General features: G+C 49.3%; 1 protein-coding gene across 3 annotated transcripts in view; it reads left to right on the top strand.

The window, feature by feature from the left end:
* The window catches only part of B3GNTL1 (UDP-GlcNAc:betaGal beta-1,3-N-acetylglucosaminyltransferase like 1), a 125,932-nt gene that overhangs the window by 38,957 nt on the left and 64,292 nt on the right, over positions 1-22,683 (top strand). For all 3 annotated transcript variants that reach the window (XR_003506762.1, XM_027517762.1, XM_027517761.1), the window contains exons 5-6: positions 4,649-4,714; positions 17,124-17,219. Coding sequence is in view for 2 of the 3 variants with exons in the window: in XM_027517762.1 (XP_027373563.1) it covers positions 4,649-4,714; positions 17,124-17,219 (162 nt within the window). In the remaining variant the exon portion in view is untranslated. The remainder of the gene's footprint in view (positions 1-4,648; positions 4,715-17,123; positions 17,220-22,683) is intronic.

Raw genomic sequence — 22,683 nt, forward strand, 5'->3', positions numbered from 1 at the left:
TTCACATATTTAAGTTTTTTACAATTGGATTTATGTCTGCCATTTTGCTATTTATTTTCTTTTCTATTTTCTGTGACTCATATTATTTTTGTTCCTCTGTTCTTTATTTACTGCTTCCCTTTTAAAAAAATGAAATAGTTATTTTCTAGTGTACTATTTATAATAAATTATTATTTTTAACTCTTTTTAAATTATTTTCTTAATGGTTGCCTTGGGAAGTCTTTTATTATCTGTTCTTTTGTGTGTTTTTACTTACATGTCCAGTTGTCTTTGCGTATTGGTCATTGTATTTGAATACTTCTCTGTGGAGTTAATTTGAGGCCATGGATGAAAGTTTTTTCCCTCAGAGATTTTCCTCTGCTTCTTCCAGGTTCTTGGGAGAACCACCATCCTGGGACCCTTGTTATCCTGTTTTGAGGCTTCTGGGCTGTTTTAGGCTACATAGCCCATTCACCTTTTGAGGAGGTAACCTGCCTTGGCCCGAGCTCAGGACTGTCGTGGTTTGACTAGCAGGCCCCACCCCCACTCCCAGTCTTGAGCAGACCCCTGGCTCTCATCTCCACTCCTGCAGCCTCGAAGGGTTACCAGAACCATGGCTCAGAGTTTAGCTGTTTCTTGTAGATCAGCGAGGACTTGCGGGCAGAGGTGGCTTGCTTCCTCTCTCAGCTGATGATTCTCAGGGATTTGGGCTCAGTAGTCCCCACTACCTTGTACCTGTCTGTTCAAGACTCTTTCAGTATCTTTGGGAATTGTTTGTGTGCCATTAGCCTGTCATTTCTGCAGGTGGATGTGGAGGCATTTTGACCTGCCTGGGGGTCCTGCCCTGCCATGACTTAGTTACCCAGGCTAAGTAGCAAATCACAGAGACAGCTTCTCTCAAGCAGACTCGCTTCCCCTCAGTGTCTCAGGCTTCGGGAAAATGGAGGTAGGTCACGTGCCTGAGTCCCTGATGCTGTGCTTTGGAAATCGGCTCTTGGCGTGCAGGTGGGGCTTCCTCTGCTCTCTTCCCTGTCCTTCAGGGTCCTCTGTGTGAAGTGTGCGTCCTGAGGTTGAGGTGTGACCAGGGAATTGCTACCTGTGTCTTCAAATCTTGTCCAAAAGTCAAGCATAAGGAGACTTAACAGAAACCACAACATCGACCTTGCTATCTTCACAGATCTTCTTGGCTGTTATTTCCTTCATCTGCAAGTGGTTCCTCCTGCCCCTCACCCATCCTGGGAGTTGATCATCCCTGGGGGTCCACAGCCTTGCTCCCTCAGACAACCCTCTATTCAGAAGCTACTGAACTCAAAGATGCAGGTTTCTTTTAACTCAAATTCTTTGACCAGATTAGTTTTTCTCTACCCAACATTCTTATGGTCAGAAAGGGAACAGTGTTTCATCTTGAATTAGTGTTATTTTTATAATACATTAAAATTCTTTCCCCTTGGCTGCCAAGAACATTTCTTACCTGGTAATCATCGTGGAATGTTGCACACTTTCAGCAAATAAATCTGGAGGTTTTGAATCCTCCTTCCTGTGGTAGGGAAAATCTGTCTCCAGATACACCTTGGGATCAGGATACGCAGACTCTGGGTTTTACTAGTTCATGCTTGATGACCTTTTATATCCGTCCTGTAGGCCCCCTCCTGTTTGCATTGCAGATACCGGCTGACTTTTATTAAAACCAGCTCCTGGTATTGGGTACCAGCGGTGAGCACAGTGATCTCAACCAGAGCGGGCCCCTCCCTGGGATGGACATCAATGAAAGGCAGTGGGATCACAGCAGAAACACATCTGGGCTTGTTATTAAAATATCACATCACTTTTCATGGATAATAAAGATCTTTTCATGCTCCCATCTTTCAGCAAGTTTTTCCTCTTTCAAAATGGTCTTGGTAGAGCAAGTTGCTTATCTATAATCTGCAGTCACTGTGCAGCTGAGACGGTCTGTTACCCTGTTACGCTATCGCTTTTTGACTTGAATGTTTACTCATTGTGTTCATCCTTGACCTTCTCAGCTTGGGGTCAGGGGTGTGTTAAATGTCTCCTGTATTCTCCTTGTACTTGCAGATGTTCACTTTATTCAGACACCTAGCAGCAGAGGTGATGGAAGACTGTATTAGAATGTTCTTGAGAGCTAAGACTTTTGGGGCAATTTTGATTTTTGTGTAAATCCTTTAGCTGTAAAACTGGACCTGCATTCAAATTTTAATCCTGACGTGTAATTGCTATGAGATCTTGAATGGGTTCTGTAGAGATTCCAAACCTTGGTTTCCTTGGCAAAAAATGGGGATAATACTAGCTGCTCTGCCTCCAACTGTAGAAGACGGTGATAAATAGCACACACACAATAAAAGAGTGTTGTGTAAATGGTGAGGTGAATTGAAAATACAATTCCGCCCTGAACAGACACTTCATTTACTCGGCAAATATTTTTGAGGTCCAGCCAAATACAACAGCTGAGCTGGTTCACACACGATACCATTGCCGTGGATGTCTTGGTGTCATTGAGTATGTATGGGAACCAGAGGCCAGAGGCTTGTGGTGGGTTCCCGGGGTTCTCACCTGAGTTTGGAGGAAGTGGGGCTTGCGTGTGTGGTGGTGCTACTGCACAAGGTCCCAGGGGAGGTCATGCTGTGGGCAGAGGCCGGCCCTGACCCTGACCCTGACTGTGGCTTCCTCAGCCCTCCCCACTTTCACTTTGAAACACTCCTCACCTAGTCCTGTGCTGACCTGTGTGCCCCTTCCCACTTGTAACCAGGAGTCGGGGCTGGTTTAGGAAACCCTCAGAATTTCTAGGATTCAGCATGAGGCCACCAGACACGGGGTCACTTTTCAGGAATTTGATCAATAGACCTTCCCTTTCAGGGAAATTTCCCTCTTCTGTCTCTGCCCTGCTGCCTTGCTGTGCCCTTTGTGGGGGAGAAATAGGCTGAGCTCTAGCGTAACTTCTTTTTATTCTCCTCACATCGCACACCCCACCCCCTACCCGCTACCCCAACCACCACTTCAGTTTTCCTTGTTTTCCTCTTTACTGTCTGAGCAGCCAGGGAAGCCCCCCTGATCTTCCTTTTTAAGATTCCCAGCTGCGGTTGACCACGCACATGCCCACAGGCGTGGTCCTGATGGGAGCCAGGGAAGGATTTGGGCCTGGAATAGACAGCTCCTCCACTCCTGTTCTGACCGCTTCCTCCCTGCGTTTCTGTTCCTGCCTGCTGAGGGCGCCGCTGCGCCTGGAGGGGCCCCTGCCCTGCCGATCCCCTTCTTCTCCCCGTCCTCTCCCTCCTCCTCCCCCCTCCCTCCTCCTCTTTCATCACCTCCTTCCCCCTCCTCCCCACATTAGCCACAAGCTTCCTCTCAGCTTACTTCATCTGCAGTTCATTTGATTAGCACGTTAGCCCATGTGGCCATGTTGAAGAAATGAGAGACACAATGCAGGTCTTTAGTTTATCTCATTGCTCAGTTTAAAGATAAATATCTTCCCAATGACATTATTTTTAGCTCTTCTATTAGGCATATTGATACCATATTTGAATTTTTATCAATTTAAGGCAGTTTTAAAATTGTGAGATGAAACATACCTATAGAAAAATACACAGAACATACATGTACACTTTAAAGATTAATTAGTAAGTAAATACACATGTATTTACCTCCCAGTAAGTAACTGCATTGCTAATACTTAAGAGGTATACCCTGATCCCCTCCCTACAAAATCACCACTATTCTGACTTTGAGATTCTAATTTTCTTGCTTTCTTTATGGTAGTTCATATTATATGTATGTGTGTATCTTAAATAATCAGGTTAATTTTGCTTGATTTTGAATTTTAAATAAATGGAGTAATACTATATATATTCTGTTGTCTTGCCTCTTTCCCTCAGCATTGTATCTGTGAAATTCACTTACGTGTGTGTAGCTGTCATTCACTCTCAGACCGCAATGGTATTTGACTGTAGAGATGCACACAATTTGCTTACCTTTGCTGATCTCTGTGAACATCAAACTGTTCCCCATTTTGAACAACACTGTGGTGAACATTTCTCTACATCTCTTTGGTGCGTATGTGTAAGCCTTTCTCTGCCCGTGGGGTAAATTAAGTTACTGGCTCTTGGGGAATCAGAGTCTCCATCTTGCTGGACACGCCCCACTGTCTTCCTCAGACCATTCCTCCCAGCTGTGTGGTTCTTACTGGAATTGTCCAGCTTCTCACTCATGCTCCACTGCATCCTGGGCAGTTGAGTTTCCCGGATGACTGATGGGGTCATGGGCCACTGGGCAGTGGCTGCACCGCCTGTTCTGGTCTCCTGCCTGCTTTGCCATCAAGCTGTCTGTCTTCTTGCTTGTTTGTCAGAGTTGCTTCCTGAAGTTTCTTTTTTTTTTAATTTATCTATTTTTAATTGAAGGATAATTGCTTTACAGTATCATGTGGGTTTCTGCCATACATCAACATGAATCAGCCATAGGTATACATACATCCCCCCACCTTTTAAACTGCCTTCCCCACGTGCACAATTCTTTTTTTTTCTTTTTTATTTATTTTAATTGGAGGCTAATTACTTTACAGTACTGTAGTGGTTTTTGCTGCTTTGCCGTCAGGCTGTCTGTCTGCTTGCTTGTTTGTCAGAGTTGCTTCCTGGAGCTTCAAGTGTGCTCTCTCCTGCAGGACGACGTGATGATGCCTCAGAGAGTGAGGCTGCAACACGAAGCCGCTTTGCGACACCCGAAAAGTGTGAGTATGGATGTTTGTGCACATCTCTACAACTTTTGGTAGAAATGCCATTACAGTTTTTTTAGATTAAGGCCCTTCCTTAGGACTGAGAGAGTCAGTTTGTAGCCAGACTGGCCCTCAGAGAAAGACATGTGCCCGGTGTGGCCACGTGCTCACGGGTGTGCCCGGGGTGGCCACACGCTCGCGGGTGTGCCCGGGGTGGCTGCACGCTCGCGGGTGTGCCCGGGGTGGCTGCATGCTCGTGGGTGTGCTCGGTGTGCCCATTGTGGCCACACGCTCGCGGGTGTGCCCGGGGTGGCCACACGCTCGCGGCTGTGCCCGGGGTGGCCGCATGCTCGCGGCTGTGCCCGGGGTGGCTGCACGCTCGCGGGTGTTTTCCTTTCAAGAAAAATGTGCTTCTTGTTTTGAGTAGCACTTGTTACTTTCAAATGGGTCCAAAGGATTTTTAAATTTATTTTTTGGTTTGGTTTAGTTTTATCAGCATTTTTAGAAGCTGTGTACCTTGGACATGAAAATAGATTGAGAGCTGTAGGGTGTATCAGTTAAAAAAGTCTTACTATCTACATAACCTCAGACTACACTCTCATCTTTAGAATGGCTTCCTCATTGGCCCCCATGAGTGAGGCTCCCCAGGACCCATCCTCCAGGGCAGGGAGGCTCACGTCCTCCCACAGGAGCCCCGTGTAGGGGAGCATCTCCCACCCACTTAAACTTGGAAGGACATCTCAGGCCCATGGGTCACTTGCCCCCTTGAGGCTCAGGGTCCAGGGTGGCCCAGACCTGGTGTCTGACCACAGGGCACTGCTCAGATGTCTATTCTGAAGTTTTAGTAAAAACAGCTTTGAATCCCTGGTTTTGAAAGTGGGAAGGAGAAGGTCCAGGACGGCCTTAGGGTGCATGTGCCTGGCTGCTGAGGAACGGCCCTGGGTTTTGCTCACCTCTGTCCCTGTGCTGTGTCCACACACCAAAGTGTCTCCAGGTCGTGAGTACACGAGCCCCTGAAATCTGATCCCTGTTGTCTGTGAGGCCTGACACTATGCATTTCTCACGGGCTCCAGGTTCTATATTTGAGGTTTGACTGTTGCCTCTTGGCCTTCATGAAGGAGAGAGCCGGTTCACTCAGGGCTCAGAGCATGCACCCCATGAAATGTGTACTGAGTGAAGACAAATGTTCAAAAACACACTTCCTTCAGATGGTTTCTCAAGGAGTTTGAAGGATTTTCTTCATCCAGGATGAATTCTTTCTCTTCCAATAGCCCCTAATTTTGGAGCTCTGAATTTAATCTGCTGATTTTCTCCTTCTAAGAAACAAAGATCTGTATAGTCAAAGCTATGGTTTTTCCAGTAGTCATATATAGATGTGAGAGTTGGGCCATAAAGAAGGCTGAGCCCCAAAGAATTGACGCTTTTGGACTGTAGTGCTGGAGAAGACTCTTGAGAGTCCCTTGGACTGCAAGGAGATCAAAGCAGTCAATCCTAAAGGAAATCGACCCTAAATATTCATTGGAAGGACTGATGCTGAAGCCGAAGCTCCAATACTTTGGCCACCTGATGCGAAGAGGTGACTCACTGGAAAAAACCCTGATGCTGGGAAGGATTAGAAGGCAGGAGGAGAAGGGGATGACAGGGGACAAGATGGTTGGATGGCATCACCGACTCAATGGACATGAGTTTGAGTGAGGTCCAGGAGATGGTGAAGGACAGGGAAGCCGGGCGTGCTGCAGACCATTGCTTCGCAGAGTCAGACACCACTGAGCGACTGAACAGCAACAACAAAGAAATGTACCCCTCGTGCTGTGTCCGACGGCCTAGCGCCACACATGTGACTAGGACTCTAGGACTTGGCTGTCCTGTGAACACACCTGCACACTCCTCCTGAGAGCTTTTGTTGTCTTTTCATGGAATAAGTGATTTTCACAACCTTAAGTTTGATGTTGAGGATTCTTATTCCCTAAATTGTGATTGCACTTATATTGCTTACATTTAAACATTGTTAATACAAACATGTCCTTGAAATATGCCTGTAAGAAGATAAAAACAGCTGTCAGCTATGTCTTGAGAGTCCACGCCACTGCTTCTCAGGCTGAACGTTTCCAGAAGGCTGGACTTGAGGGAGGCTCAAAAATGCCCAGCTGCTCCTTTATTGACAAATGGCCCTTCGGCCAAGGTAGCATCAAGGGAACCAGTGCGTGGCCTGGGGGCTGGTGTCGCCAACTCACCAGGGCTGCTAGAATCCTTGGGCCGGTTCCTCGTGGCCCAGAGTCTGTTCCGTGACCAGGAGGTCAGGGGTGGTGGTAGCTAGAGCAGCCTTTAGAAAGGAACCCACATCCTCTACTCTGGCCCAGCAGCCAGCACTGCCTACCAGAAGCTGCTCCCAGTGCTCCCAGGTCCATCTGCAGTGTCTCAGAGGTCTGCTCTTCCCAGCAAACTCCCCTGCATGCTGACCAGGGCCTGTGGGTTTGTATATGTCCTTGCCCTAGCCACCTCCCCGCTTTCCACAGGTGGACATTCCAGGCTTCCGGGGCCTTGGAACTGTCTGAATGGGACTGGGCTGCAGTATCAGTCCCTTTTTGGGTTGTGCCAGCGTATGATACTAGCTTGCCTGCAGACCTGCTCTATCCGTAGGTCCTAGGGGACCCCCATGATGCTGTGGGTACAGCTGAGGGAGAGGTCGGAGCCACAGGTGGGTGACCTGGGACCTCCACCCTCGTCTGCATAGCTATAGAGCCACTCAACCTCATGCTTCAGTGTGGTCTGAGAGTGCCCAGCTGCTGGTGGGCAGTGTGACCATGTGCCCCAGCCACATCACGTTGAATGGCCCACAGCTCTTGTCACAGGGTTCTGGGGTTTGTGCTGTGACAGCCCCGTTGGGGCTGCCGGTCTCCATGTTGTTGACCACCACCAACTTCCTCCAGGGCTGTGCAGCCTGAGGGCCAGACAGTAGGCCTGTGCTTCTCCAGACCCCACTCTCAACGAGGGTCAGGGGTAAACAGGACCCCAAGAGGACTAGGGAGACCTGCCCAGTCCTGTGCCTCTCTCTGCATGGACCCTCACCTCAGAGAGGGAGACGTGGTGCCCAGACCTCTGGATCCGAAAGTTTTGCTCACCAGGTGCCACAGATGTCCTCAATAGGGTGGCCATTGTGGGAATGTCCAGCGTGCAGAACACTGAAAGATGTGAAGACAGCAGAGAGGGTCCCTAGTGCTGACTTGCTGATGCAGCATGTGAGCGAGACGAATGCTTCTGCAGGGGTGTGTGGGGACCAGCACCCCCATCCTTCAAGCCTCCGGGATGGCCCAATCTCTGCCTTTTCCTCAGAATGTGATATGGTGTTCGACTTCCACTCACCTGGCCCTTCTCTTACACGCGCCCCTAATCACATTCCAGGGAACCCGAGTGAGGGCTCTGCCAGGCACTGAGCCTGCGCTCTCTGGTTGCAACTTCAGGAACCCGGAAGTGGTCACTGGTAGGGCCTGTGTGCGCATGAGCCCAGGTTATCACTGACCCATGGACCCTTACTCCTGTGGGCGTGGTGGGCCTGGTGTCACCTGTGTCCTGTGTCCAGCTGCCTCATGTGAGCGGTGTCGCCTCCTAGCCTTACATCCTGCATCCTGAGTACATTGCCCTTGGCATCGCAGGCCCGTCCTCGTGGGTGGGGCCTCTCCCTCAGCTAGCGGGTGAGAGCTGGTCCAGGTCTGGAAACATCAGAGGCGATTTTCACATAACTGGGAATGACACGCAGTTTCCAAACACTGAGAACACATTTTGCCTTGAAAGAATTTTGTGTGAAGAATTTTGTAACCAGTGTTGACATTGTAGAGAGTGAGATACTTTTAGATGTATTATTCCCCCCACTTTTTTGTGATTGGCTCACATGTGAAGTTACTTTTGGCGGTTCTCACTGGAAAAGGTCAGTTTTCATTCCAATCCCAAAGAAAGGGAATGCCAGAGAAGTTCAAGCTGCTGTATATTTGCGCTCACTTCACATGCTAGCAAGGTAAAGCTCAAAATCCCTCACGCTAGTCTTCAACAGTACGTGAACTGAGAACTTCCAGAGGTGAAAGCTGGGTTTAGAAAAGACAGAGGAACCAAAGGTCAAATTGCCAACATCCATTGGATAATAGAAAAAGCAAGGAAATTCCAGAAAACATCTACTTTTGCATCATTGACTATGCTAAAGCCTTTGACTGTGTGGATCACAACAAACTGTGGGAAATTCTTAGAGATGAGAATACCAGACCACTTTACCTGCCTCCTGAGAAACCTATATACAGGTCAAGAAGCAACAGTTAGAACCAGACATGGAACAGTGGACTGGTTCAAAATTGGGAAAAGAGTACATTAAGGCTGTATCCTGTCACCCTGCTTATTTAACTTATATGCAGAGTACATCATGTGAAATGCCGGGCTGAATGAATCACAAGCCAGAATCAAGATTGCCAGGAAAAATATCAACAACCTCAGATATGCAGTGATACCACTCTAATGACAGAAAGCAAAGAGGAACTAAAAAGCCTCTTGATGAGGGTGAAAGAAGAAAGTGAAAAAGCTGGCTTAAAACTCAACATTCAAAAAACTAAGATCATGGCATCTGGTCCCATCACTTTATGGCAAATAGATAGAGAAGTAGAAACAGTGACAGATTTTATTTTCCCAGGCTCCAAAATCACTACAGTGACTGCAACCATGAAGTTAAAAGATGCTTATTCCTTGGAAGAAAAGCTATGACAAACCTAGACAGCATATTAAAAAGCAGAGACATCACTACCAACAAAGGTCTGCATAGTCAAAGCTATGGTCTTTCCAGTAGTCATGTATTGATGTGAGAGTTGGACCATAAAGAAGGCTGAGCATCGAAGAATTGATGCTTTCAAACTGTGGTGTTGGAAAAGACTCCTGAGAGTCCTTTGAACTACAAGGAGATCAAACCAGTTCATCATAAAAGAAATCAACACTGAATATTCATTGGAAGGACTGATGCTGAAGCTGAAGCTCCAATACTTTGGCCACCTGATGCAAAGAGCTGACTCATTGGAAAAGACCCTGATGCTGGGAAGGATTGAAGGCAGGAGGAGAAGGGGGCAACAGAGGATGAGATGGTTGGATGACATCACTGACTCAATGGACATGAATTTGAGCAAGGTCCAGGAGATGGTGAAGGACAGGGAATCCTAGCATGCTACAGGCCATGGGGTCACAAAGAGTTGAACACAAATGAGCAACCGAACAACATGTAAGTTCAAAGACCTTGAAATCTAGGCATATATAAGGAACTTGGGGAAAATATAGGCCGTGTCAGTTTATCTTGTGAAGTGAAAGTCACTCAGTTGTGTCCAACTCTTTGCGACCCCATGGACTATACAGTCCATGGCATTCTCCAAGCCAGAATACCTTTCTCTTCTCCAGGGTATCTTCCCAACCCAGGGATCGAACCCAGGTCTCTCACATTGCAGGCAGAGTCTTTACTGTGTGCAATACAGTAAAGCTTATCTTAATCTTCCAGTTTATCTTAATCTTAATTTAAACATTGTTTGAGGTTCGAGGTTAGGCTTTTCTCGCTAAGCTTGTGTTAAGTGCACTGCATACTTTTCCAACAAAGGAGAAGCTTTTCTCCCAGCAGTGGCGCAGCTGTGCTTCCTCCCACATCACAGGTCTGCAGTGAGACCAGGGATTCAGAGCAGCCCTGCTGCACCAGACAAAACCAGCCTGAGAAGGGTTGTTACTGTGGAGCCGGGTTTTATGAAAGTCATGACCTACAAAAATCTTGATTTGCAGTTGCCATTTGGTGGTTTTGTTGATTATATCATATAGTTTGTTTGGAAAGAATGAAATGAATGCTAAGTATATGTTTGTCCTTGGTCATTACTTCTTTAAGGCCATTTACAAGAAAGCCACTTGATTATGAGGGTGGCAGCTCCCATAAATCGTGCAGCTGCATATTCTCTGCAAAACTTCTGAGATGGTATGACAGGCGTTTCCCCACCCACCTACTGAGCATTGTGGAGCGAGGGTCGGCTCTGGGACAGGAGTTGTGTGGGGTCAGGGAAGCCGCTGTGTTTGCTCCGGGCCCCTCCCTGAGGGTCACCTGTGATGGGCGGAGGTGGGAGCTCTGCATTCTCAGGAACATGGAGGCACTGAGGGTGAAGGTGCGGAGGAGGCAGGGAGCACCCTGCGGAGGTTCAGGGCGGCACAGAGCTTTTCCAGCACTCGTGGGCGGGTCCTTCCCTGTGCTCTTGGACAGGGCGATGGCAGGACTTCCCTACATCCCTGTATGTGAGTCTCCAGGGGGCTCGGGAGGAGTCCTCGGTGACCTGGCCTTTGCCCACCCTGCCTGGTGGGAACATGAGGCGGGAGGCAGGCACTGTGGGCCAGTCTCCATCTTCAGGTGACACCAGGGCAGTCATCTCCCCTCTGCGCAGTGCAGCCTCATCCTGCCCTGTGGGTGTGGCCACTGTGACCTCTGTCCACAGAGAGGCACTGACTTGGTCAGGCTGAGTGTGTGCCCGGGAGCAGTGCCAGCGCTGCAGAGAGGGCACAGCTGTTTGAAGGGGCTGGCAAGGAGCTCACGCTGCACGAGGCTGGGAGGCGGGTGGGTCTGCTGTCAGCACCTAAAGCCCAGTAGGCGCTGCCTCACTTCTGGCTCGGTCCTCACTGCACCTCGCACACAGTGGGCACCATCTGTGTACCCAGCAGAGGCTGGAAGAAGTGGGTGCAGATGGGGGCTTCACTTAGTCACACAGGACGGAGTCTGGTGGCCGGACCCCATGGTCCAGCTCTGCCTCACAGCACTAGAGACTGGCTGGGGAGCCCTCTGGCCTGCAGCGCCTGGGGATGGGTTTGCATGTGGGCTTGGGGGCCTCTGTGTCCATGGCTGGCCCTGATGGAGCCTGGGGAGGGGGCGTGTTGCAGGCCAGGCACCCATCTCTTGGTATTTGGGAGGTGGGGTGAGTTGGGAGGGGAAGAGGGTGACTAGGGGGCTGTGGGGAGGCTACAAGAGCCCTGCTGAAGATGGACCTGGTCCAGTGCCCGGGAGATTTGAGAGGCAGAGGCGATGAGGGCACCTCACCTCCTACCGTCCGGAGAAGTTTCTCAGGTTAAACATCACAGTGACAGAGCGGTGTTCTTCCGCATCTGCCCCGTGTTGATGTAACTGCCGCACGTGGACAGCACGCGTCTGTGTGTGTAGGTTTCGGGGAGCGTGGCCGCACCACACCCCGTCACACCTGATACACCCCGCTCTTGATGAGTAAACACGGGTGAGCCCCTCGGGAGCTAGGGGGGTGTTTGAATGACCCTGTTCCCTGGTGGTGGTTGTTGCCCAGGTTGTTACACGTTGATCTGTAAGTCATGATTCAGAAAAGATTTTTGATGACAAGAAGCATTTGGGAGTATGAAATAAGGAAAATAGTTAATCTAACTTAAAATAGTAAAGCACTGCCTCCGTTCCTAAATGTACCCACTTTAAGTATTTTGAGGATTGGATCCATAAGGCAATTAGTTCTTAATGAAATCTAATTTTTGTTTATATTTTAGTAATCTTTAAACTATTGATGAACATAAATTAGAACTAATTTCATAAATGTAGTTAATAAAATTTTATGCTCTACACTTCCCCCCACCCCCACCCCTTACTTTTCATCCTCAGGCCGTGGTTTTGAGAGGGCTTGCGGGAGGGGCCCTCCAGCCACACCGTGAAGACAGTGGGTGGGGAGGGGGGGCTGCCTTCCTCTCAGAATTCAAGGTGCAGGTCCTGGGCTCATTTTACAACTTCCTATTCAAGCTTGTTGTCTGGTTTGTTATGTGGGTTTGTAGTATCAGTTCTCATTTCCATGAAGAACTGAGGTTAGTGAAATTTTAAAAATTCAGTTTCTGGGACTTCTCAGATGGTCCCAGAAACGGAATTTTTTGATGGTCCAGTGGTGAAAACTCCCAATGGAAATGCTCCCGATGCAGGGAACCCAGGTTTGATCCCTGGTTGGGGAGCTAGATCCCACGTGCAGCTAAAGATCCCATGAGCCACAACTAAAACCCAGCTCAGCCAGATAAATAAAAATAATTAATTTTTAAAGATAAATTTAAAAATTCAATTCCTCAGTAAGAGCTTGCATGTGGGTACTGATGCCAGCAACAGCCAAGCCAAGCCACCTTGCAGTGGCCCCCCTCCTAACTCAGCCACATGCCAGTCCCTTCCCCCTTTTTCTTCTATTTCACTGACTTTTGCTTTTTATTACTATGTTCCTTCTGTACTTTACGTAATTGGTCTTCATCTTCTGGTTTGTGTTTTGCCTCGAGCCTCTCTCCTCTGGCTCCCCCTTTTCCGTGTTTGCCCTGATCCCACTTTACCTGTGCTGTTGCTGTATCCGCTATGCCTCTCTGTTTCGCTGGTTTTCAGTGGTCGGCTTCGGGCCACGTGCAGTGTTTACCTTACCCCTCACACTCTACCGCAGATAGATGGCAGAATCTCACGTGGAGCGTAAGATCACAGAATCACATCCCGTCACACAGTTTATGCTGTAAACCCCATGCTAGTTGTTTTTCTTTTTACCAAAATCAACTATCTTATAAAGAGGTTACACATGGCAAAATGTCTTCTGCTTTTACACACGTTTACCATAACTGCCACTTACCATTCCTTGTTATCAGTCAGATCGTCTTCTTTTCCCCCAAAGAGCTTCCTTCATCTTTTTTGGTAATTTAACTCTTCTTGTGATGAATTATTTTGGCTTTTGTTTTTCTGAAAAAGTCTCTTTTGCTTTAATTTTTGAAAGCTATAGCAGCTGGCTAATGAATTCTAGGTTGAAGTCCTTTCTTTCTTTAAAGATGCCTCTCCCTGGCCCTTCCCTGGTGGTCCAGTGGCTAAGACTCTGTGCTCCCAATGCAGGGGGCCTGGTTTTGAGCCCTGGTCAGGGAACTAGATCCCGCATGCCACAGCCAAGAGTTCGCATGTTGCAACTTAAAAACAGATCCTGCATGACGCAACGAAGATTGAAGATTATGCATGCCACATCTAAGACGAGGCTCAGCCAAATAAACACAAATAAAATATTTTTTTAAAAAGATCCCTCCCCCTTGTCTGGTTTCCATAGCTTCTGCCAAGAAGTCTGCTATCTTCCTTATGCCTCTCTGTGTAATGGGTGTTTTTCTCTTGACTGCTTTTAAGATTTTTTCTTTAATATTAGTTTTTAGCACTTTGGTTATGATGTACAAACTTAAGTTTTTGGTTTTTTTTTAACAGGTTGACTCTAATGAGGCTTTGTTGAATTTCTGGGATCTGTGGTTTTATAGCCTACATCAAATTTGGAAAAATTTTTGACCATTATTTCTTGAAGTGTTTTCTCAGTCTCCCACTCTTTGTATTCGTTCAGCCTGTGCCTACTGAGCACTGACTGTGTACGGGCCCTGTGCTGGCGTGGTGTCCACAGCGGCCTGGCATGAAGGCAGGGCAGGCAGCTCAGGAGAGGAGCTCGGCGCCCTGCCACAGGCGCCTCTGTTTATGGGTTGCCTTTGTCTGCCCTGTGGCCCAGGCCAGCATTCTTTTAAAAAGTGTTAACGCAAACAAAGGACTTCCCTGGTAGCTCAGATGGTAAAGAATCTGCCTGCCAATGTAGGAGACCTGGGTTCAATTCCTGGGTCAGGGAGATCCCCTAGAGAAGGAAGTGGCAACCCCATTCCAGTATTCTTGCCTGGGAAACCCCATCGACAGAGGAGCCTGGCGGGCTACAGTCCATGGGGGTCACAAAGAGTCGGACACGACTGAGTGTCCAACTTTCACAAGGCAAACAAAATATCCTTTCATTCTTTGTAGACCAACACTCACATTGATTAAAGCCTCCAAGAACAGCCAGCCCCTGAAGCTCCAGCTTCATTTCATGTCCTCCTAGCCCTGCTCCCTGTGAGACTCCACCCAGTGTGGTTCAGCCTTCCTCGGAGGCAGAGTGGAAGGCGTGGTTTGGGAAGGGGGCTCAGGTGTTCACTGAGGAAATAGCGTGAGTCAGCTCATGTCCCAGAAAGGCCATGTCCGCCTGCCCGCGGTCTGGCTAAAAGTGTGTCTCTCAGCGTGGGCTGGGCTGTGCTAGCCTGACCCTCCACCCCCAGCAGCTGTTCATGACACAGCAGTGTGGGGCTGGAGCCTGGCTGTTTATACAGAAGTTAAGCCTCTTCATCTTCATGTTTGGGAATACTTTTGAAACAGAGGGTTTCTATCTCACAGCTTTGATCCACGTTTCCTTTTTTCTTCAAGACCTTTTCTGTTCAGCCATCAAATGCAAGCCAGTGTCAACGATACCAGAAAACAGATGGAATAGACAGTTAAAAATATATGCCTTGGTCAGTTCAGTCCTGCAGCCTCACACTGGGCAAGCTGCTCATTCAAGAGCTGTTCTGATTTGTAACTGTGTTTAGTATGTGCTTTTAGGAGAAATACATAAAAGGTCCACAGAATTTAGTAATATGTAAAAAAAATACACACCTATGGCCAAGTGTGTTTTATCCTAATCAGGAAATGGATGAAAGACACTTCTCTGGAGGGTCAGGCAGATGAGAAATAAGCCCGCGGAAGGAGGTTCAGCCTCACGAGCCATTGGGGATGCGTGTTCTAAGCGCGAGTCCACACACACCTGTTGGAAAAGCTAGACCAAAACACATGCGAGGACGCGGGGAAACTGGTCACACGTGCTGTTGTGGGGATGGAAGTGGTGCTCAGGGAAACAGTGTCCTAAAACATGAAACTACCGTACGCCCCGCAGTCACACTCCTGGGCGTTCGTCCCAGAGAAACGAAGACTTCTGTTCACACAAAAGCCCCTGCATGAGTGCAGCAGAATAATAGTAACAGCTTCAAACTGGAAATAGCCCAGGTGTCCTGTAGAGGGTTAAGCTGTGGAGTATTTTTCAGCCAAAAAAAAAAAAAAAAGGGAACAAATCTCCAGGAAATCACCCAATTGCTAAAGGCTACACACAGTGTGATTGCATTTTTGCAGCGTTCTTGAAAGAGTTACGGCATTGAAGTAGCAGGTTTGTGGCCCCGAGCTAGCAGTGTGGGCACGGGGCAGGGCGGGTGGGGGGGGTGTGGGTGGCTGGGGGGGCGGGAAGCAGCCATGAAGGCACCAGGAGAGGCCCCTGTGGCCGTGGACACGCCCAGTGTCCCTGAGCCCAGTGGAAGCCAAGTGTTGGTTTTTCAAGATGTTACCATTAGAGGAAACCAAGTAATAATACACATGGGATCTCTGTGTGTTATTTCTTACTACTACATGCAAATCTACCATTTCTCTCTCTCTGTCAAGAACAGATTAAAAAACCACAACAAACAAGGACCTACTATATAACACAGGGAACTCTACTCAGTACTCTATAATAACCTGTATGGGGAAAGAATCTGAAAATGAATGGAGATGTGTATATGTATAACAGGATCACACAACACAACCACAGCAACAAAATTCAAGCAAAGCAGACAAAACCCTTCTGAAAACTCTTCAGTAGCATAACTGAATTAATATAAATTAATCACCATGTGTAAGTGTTGTGTATATTAGAGCAAGTTTTAAGAAACTCACGAGGTGACTTTTGCGCATTTCTCAATAAGGAGACTTAGGCAGTGACATAAGTCAGCCAGCCACCCTTGACCTTCCTCACTGTTACCCGATGGTCGGGAAGGTGGGGAAGACAAAGCCTGGAATCAGAGGTTAGTGTCATCTTCCGAGGTCAGCCAGCCTGTGAGAGCCTCATAGGACCCTCACCCAGGGGCAGGCTTTCTGCCATCCTCGGACACCCCAGCTGCCCTCCCCTGGCCAGAAAGGGGGAGAAAGGCCTCCTCCTGCGCTGCGAGGGGCTCCTCCCTCGGAAACCAGCCCATTCTCTGCGTCTGAGCCCTGGGGCTGCTGGTCTCTGAGCATCAGGACCCCTGATATCTGCGGGAGGGGCCAGCCTCTCTCCAAGGCTGCCTCACTGACGGGATGGCTGGACCCTTTACCTCTGAGCATTCTTAAGGGTGTTTAAATGCACTGCAAGCAGATACCTGAGGAGAGCATGCAGGGGGGCTTCCCTAGGTGTTGGGTGCTGGGAGTCAGCCTGCGAAGCTGTGGAGAGGGGATGGTGTCCATGGCCAGGAGGAGGCAGGGCCAGGTTCCAGAACCAAGAGCAGAAGGAGGGGTGAGAAGTAATCTGGCAGGGTACAGGAGAGGATTTATATGGCAGCTAGCATGGATTCTTCCTGGGGCAGGAGTGCCTGTCTGATGGCATCACCATGGGGGCTGCTGTGGCAGCCTAGACAGAGGAAGCCGGCGGGGGGGCAATGAGCTGTTAGGGCTGCAGCTCTTGTTTATTTAGAAGCTGAATGGAGAAAGTTATCAAAACACGGGGCTGCCCCCAAGGCTGCATGGCTTTAAGTCCTGTTTGTTATTGTTTCACAGATTATCGGTTGTCAAGTGACTAGGGAGCCCCCCAACTCCACCGAGCGTTACACGCGGTGGATCAACCAGTTGGCGCCCGACCAGCTTCTCACCCAGGTATGTCTGCCGTCTGGGGGTGGGAGGGAGTTTCTGTGCTCTCAGCACCTGTGCCTGCTGCCTCTTGGGTGCCAAGCACCATCCTGGTAGGCGCTGCCTGGAGGAGGGGGAACAGCGTTTCACAGGAGCCTGGCCTGGGAAGGAGCTGGAGCCAGGAGGCAAGTGTGGAGGGTCTGGCTCAAGACTGGGGAGCAGGACCCATGCAGCCCAGTCACACGGGCTGAGGTGGATGGAGGCAGAGGGCAGGAGGTGGGGGCCTGGGCAGTGCTGAGCAGCTGCAGGGGTGGGGGTATCCAGGAAAGGTCTGAGTTTCTAGTGGAGCAGGGCCACCCCTGAGCAGGGCAGCTGGAGGGGGCCCGGGTCTGGGGAACGAGCTGAGATGCGCTGTGCAGGAGGTGGACCTGACGGGCAGGTAACAGAAGTCCACGGAGCTGGAAATGGGTGTAGGCTGAGGTCAGACTAGAAACCACGGCAGGGCAGGGGGCTGGAGGAAGAGGTCAAGAAGGGTCTCAAGGTCTCAGCCTGGGGGGTGTCCCAAAGTCCATGGGACGTCGAGGGAATCCTGCGAACTGACCACATGATGAGGTGTTAAGTGAGGATGAGAACCAAATGTTCTCTTCGTCCAGCTTTGAAAACAAGCCACTGCCTCAATGTGTCTGCACCCACTTTAAGCTCTGTAGCAAGTTACCCCAAAACAGAGACCTAAAGTTGCCCCGGGCTCTTGGGGATGGGCCCAGGCCTGTTCTGTCTGCCTCCTGGTCCGGCCCTGGCTGCCCCACCAACAGCAGACGCTTCAGGCCCCATCTTGCTGGACAAGCCCCTCCCAGGACCTAATCCCCCAGGGCGGGAGAAATGTGTTCCTCAGGGGCTGGGCCACGTCAGAGTGGGGAGCAGCCCCCCAAAGCCCAACCAGGAAGAAGCTGTGGGAGGCGTGGAAACGTTCTCCTCGCAGTGAGGTGCTGGGGTCTGTCCCACATTGCAATTCCTTGCAATCCTGCTGTATAATGAAGTGCTTTTTTCTAAACTCTGGGTTTTGAAAACTGAAATCTCAGTATAATGGAATGATTTATAATGATAATTGGCTTCTGAAATTAGAGCCGCTTATAATTCTGGCATCAAGCTTTCTGTTTGCTGAATTCAAAGTGATGCTGAAGAAACCCTGAGAGTTGAATGGTGCCTGGGACCACCACGTCCCTCTTGTGGGCTATTTCACATAGTTCTCTGGATGATCTGAGTTCTTTACCCTTTCTTCTTTAGGTTTGGGTTTGCCTGTTGCTTCTGTTACCAAAGCTGCTTCACCAGCTTTTAGGTTCTGTGCCATTCATGCTGGTCCACACACATAGAAAGTTCTTTTGCATTTGGATTTACTTTTCCAAATGAACTTTTTTGAGATGACTATTCCAGGAGCGGCCCAGTGGCCACGGGTGGTGCACTCAGAACAGCTGGTGATAATAGATGCACTAGTAACAGGGGAAGGTGGCGAGGGCGCCGGGACGCTCAGTGGTTTTCCTGCTGCTCCTCCAGCCGTGAGGCAGGAGAAGAGCCAGCGTGTGTCTCCCAGGAGCCGGCAGGGTCTCTGGTAGTGGTGGGAGCACTCGGGTTGATGTTGACAGTCACGCAGGACAGGGGCAGCTCTGTCCTGTCTGCACTGGGCGGTCCTGGTTCACCCACAGCCACACTGAGCGCCTGGTTGTTGCAGAGCTGTTGGGAGGCTGTCCTTCCCCTCTGAGGGGTATGTGAGCTGGTGGAGCTCTGAGTCCACAGCAGCTTCAGGTCTCTGAGGAGGACAGAGTCTTCTGTCCTCCAGGTTGTGACCTGAGCATCCAGAGTCAGGAAGCCGAGGGCTCTGGGCGCACACTCACATCACCTTGCATCTCAGCTGGCATTTGGATATGAGTTTGCAAACCATCATTGGCGCATGGAGAGTGAGCACCGGGCCTGGGACTCCTGGCGCCACCCCGGTCCTTCTGTCCGTGGAGCACGTCCAGCCCGCGGGTCACGGTTCTGGGACGTGCCTGCCCTTTTGCAGATGCTTTCCCAGCACACACACTGCTGGTTTTAGAACCAAGAATCACAGCCACTTCAGCGGAGAGCTAGTAAGAGCTTTCATATCCTAACTGGGAAATTAAAATGTCCCGTTGCGTGTGAGAGTGCTGGCTGGCGGTCAGCCCCAGGGTCCCCTGCTTTAGCGCCCTCACATGTGGAACTCTGCACCCGCAAGGGGTCTCTGGACACGCTCATCTCAGCCCTGAGCCTTCAAGGGTCGGCGAGTCAGTGGGGAGGTGGCCTCGTGAGAGAAACTGCTGAGTCGGCTTCTGCCGTGTGCTGGATTCTCTGGGAGAACCTGAGTCACGCGGAAACTATGTGACTGAATACTGAGGGTATAATTTACATGCAGCACACTCTCAGCCAGAATGACGAGTTCTGAGCCCAGGGCAGACTTAACTGTTAAGCGTCATAGAAATAATTAAGGGAGGATCTTCCTCAGCAGCGTTTCTCTTTAGCAAGTTAGGGGAAATTAAAGAATAAGGTTTCTCAGAGTGAAAGAAGGTATCTCTGTTTAAGCCATTTCTCAACTGTTACAGTCGCAGGAATCACCAGCACTCTTTAGGGTCTTTGTTCATAGTCTAAACTGAGTCACATTTGTGAGGTGGGGAGCAACGTACTTTGGTTTTATTTTTTTTTTAACTTTTTATTTTGTATTGAAGTATAGCCAATTCACAACACTGTGATAGTTCCAGGTAAACAGCAAAGGGGCTCGGTCATACTTATTTGATTTGATATTTGTGTGTCTACTTGAATGTCTGATTAGATACCATGGACAATGTTAAATCAGAGTTCAATTCAATTGCTCAGTCATGTCTGACTCTATGCAACCCCTTGGACTGCAGCATGCCAGTCCATCACCAACTCCCAGAGCTTGCTCAAACTCATGTCCATCGAGTCAGTGATGCCATCCAACCATCTCAGCCTCTGTCATCCCCTTCTCCTGCCTTCCATCTTGCCCAGCATCAGGGTCTTTTCCAATGAGTTCCAATAAACCAGAGTACCATAAAATTAATGTTCTGCTAATTCCAAACGTAGCCTGGACCAATGGCCTGGGGCCTGTGCCAGCCTGTGCCACCTGTTTCAGGCAGTGCCCACTTTACACCTTCAGGGAGAGGCTGTTCCCAACAGACCTGCGCCTCCTGGATTGGGGTGTGGTGGTGGGGGGGGGTGGGAAGGGGAGACAAGGCCAGACTGCATCCTGCCTCAGAGGCTGCCCCTGGAGGGTCCTGGCAGCTTCAAGGGGAGGGTGGGGGTCAGGGCAGCTTGCATGGGGGTAGCTGTGATCAGCTCTGGCTGCCTGGAGTAGGTGCTCAGGTTCACAGCAGAAGGAAGACAGCAGGTGTGGGTGTGAGATGCGTCCCTCATCCCAGCCCCACCTGGTCCTCATCCTCCACACCTGCTCCCAGCTCCCCTTGCGCCTCTCTCGGGGGTCCGTGCTTCCTTGGTGTCTTAGCCCACTCACACTGCCACGGCACACACAACAGACATCTGTTCCTCACAGTCTGGAGGCTGGACGTTCGAGATCTAGGTACCGGCAGGTGGTTCCTCCTAAGGCCTCTCTCCTTGGTGTGCTGATGGTCGTCTCCTCCCTGAGCCCTCTCATGGCCCTCCTCTGCGCTTACTCACTCCCAATGACTCTTGGATCAGGGCCCCACCCTTATGACCTCATTTAACCTTAATTACCTCTTCAAAAGCCTCATCTCTGAATACGGTTTCGGGGTGGGGGGTTAGGGCTGCAGTGGACTTTGGGGGACACCCTCCCTGGCTCCTCCACAGCCCCCTGTGGTCCCCTTGGCCTGGGCCCACAGGACGCAGTGGTATGTGGTGGTCCCCTTGGCCTGGGCCCACAGGATGCAGTGGTGTGTGGACAAGCGCGGCACCAAAGAGAATGGCCCGCCTCCTGTGCAGCCTCTCCTCTCATTCATGGCCCCGTGTGTCCCACAGGGAGGGTGTCACCCAGCTGCCATTTCCCTGCAGTATCTGAGCATCCTGAACATGAATGAGAAAAATGTACAGCCCACCTGTCAGTGCTAATGTACAAGCTCTCACTTTATCTAGCATCCAAGGACTCTAGACAAGCAAAATTTCTAGATGATTAAAGTTTACCTCTGCCTCCGTAAGTATAGTCTCTACCTAAACCAGTGCTCCCCAAACTTGTTTGATCATAAAATAGCTCAAGAACTTGAAAACAATGCAGATTCCTCATCTACTTCCATAGTTTCTGATTTAGTGGCTCTGGAAATGTGCATTTATAACACATGCCTGAATATTTTTGATGAAACTCTTTGAGAATATTATTCCTGCTTAGAAAAACTGCTTCCCTATAGATCATAGAGTCATGTTACGAAGTCTGCCCAATTTAAACACTGTATTGACTCACATAAAAGTTGCAGAAATAGAGTCCTGTGTGCCCTTCACCCAGATCCCCATCCTTGATGTCCTACACCCATAGTATGGTGTTCAAACCAGAAGATGCACGTTGGTACATCCCTGCTCGGAGTTCACACATTCTTGCAGGGTGTGAAGTGTATGGAATTTCATCACACTTCTGCATCATCACAACCCCTGCCACAGTCAGGATATGGAACTATCCTTCACCCCAGAGAAACTGACACCCCAGAGAAACTGACCCTGACAACAGCTTATCTGTCTGCTTCACTGGAATCTTGTCATATGAGACAGTTACGTTAATGGAACTGTGACTTTGTCATTCCACGTGATGCCTTGGAGATAACAGTTCATTCCTCTTGTTGCTGCGATGTGCCGGTCGTTGTGGGGCTGTTGCTAGAAGGGCTGCCATGACCTTCATGGACAGGTTTCACTTCCTGAGATGAGCACCAGGGTTGGATTATGCGGCTGTGTTCAAACTGAAGTCCGTCCGAGGCTGCCCGAGCAGCTGCGCCATCCGCCTCCCAGCACTTGGTGTTGTCAGATTTTTCCTGCAAGCCCTCCAGCCTGTCTCATCAGTGCACTGCCTGTGTTTCCCTAACGGGGGCTTCTTGTGATCTTTTGCCCATTTTCTTATTGGACTATTTGTTTTCTTACTGTTGGGTTTGAGTTTCCTTGTGGACAAAAGTCCTTTGTTGGGTGTCAGTTTTGCAAGTACTTTCTCCTCATCTATGGCTTTTCTTTCATCTACTTAACAGAGCCTTTCACAGAGTCCAAGTTTTTAATTCTGGTGAAGTTCAACTCATCTACTTTTTAAATAGATTGTGCTTTGGGTACCTATGTCTCAGGATGCTTTATGTAACCATAGGTCACGAAGATTTTCTCCTGAAGTTTTATAATTTTACATTTTACATTTAGAGCTGTGATTCATTTTAAGTTGTTTTTTGCAAAAGAACTGAGCTTTGGATCCAGGCTCTCCTTTCTTTCTTTCTTTCTTGCTTACAAATGTTCAAGTGCTTCTACACCA

This window comes from Bos indicus x Bos taurus, chromosome 19 (assembly GCF_003369695.1).
Source record: "Bos indicus x Bos taurus breed Angus x Brahman F1 hybrid chromosome 19, Bos_hybrid_MaternalHap_v2.0, whole genome shotgun sequence".
Lineage (NCBI taxonomy): Eukaryota > Metazoa > Chordata > Mammalia > Artiodactyla > Bovidae > Bos > Bos indicus x Bos taurus.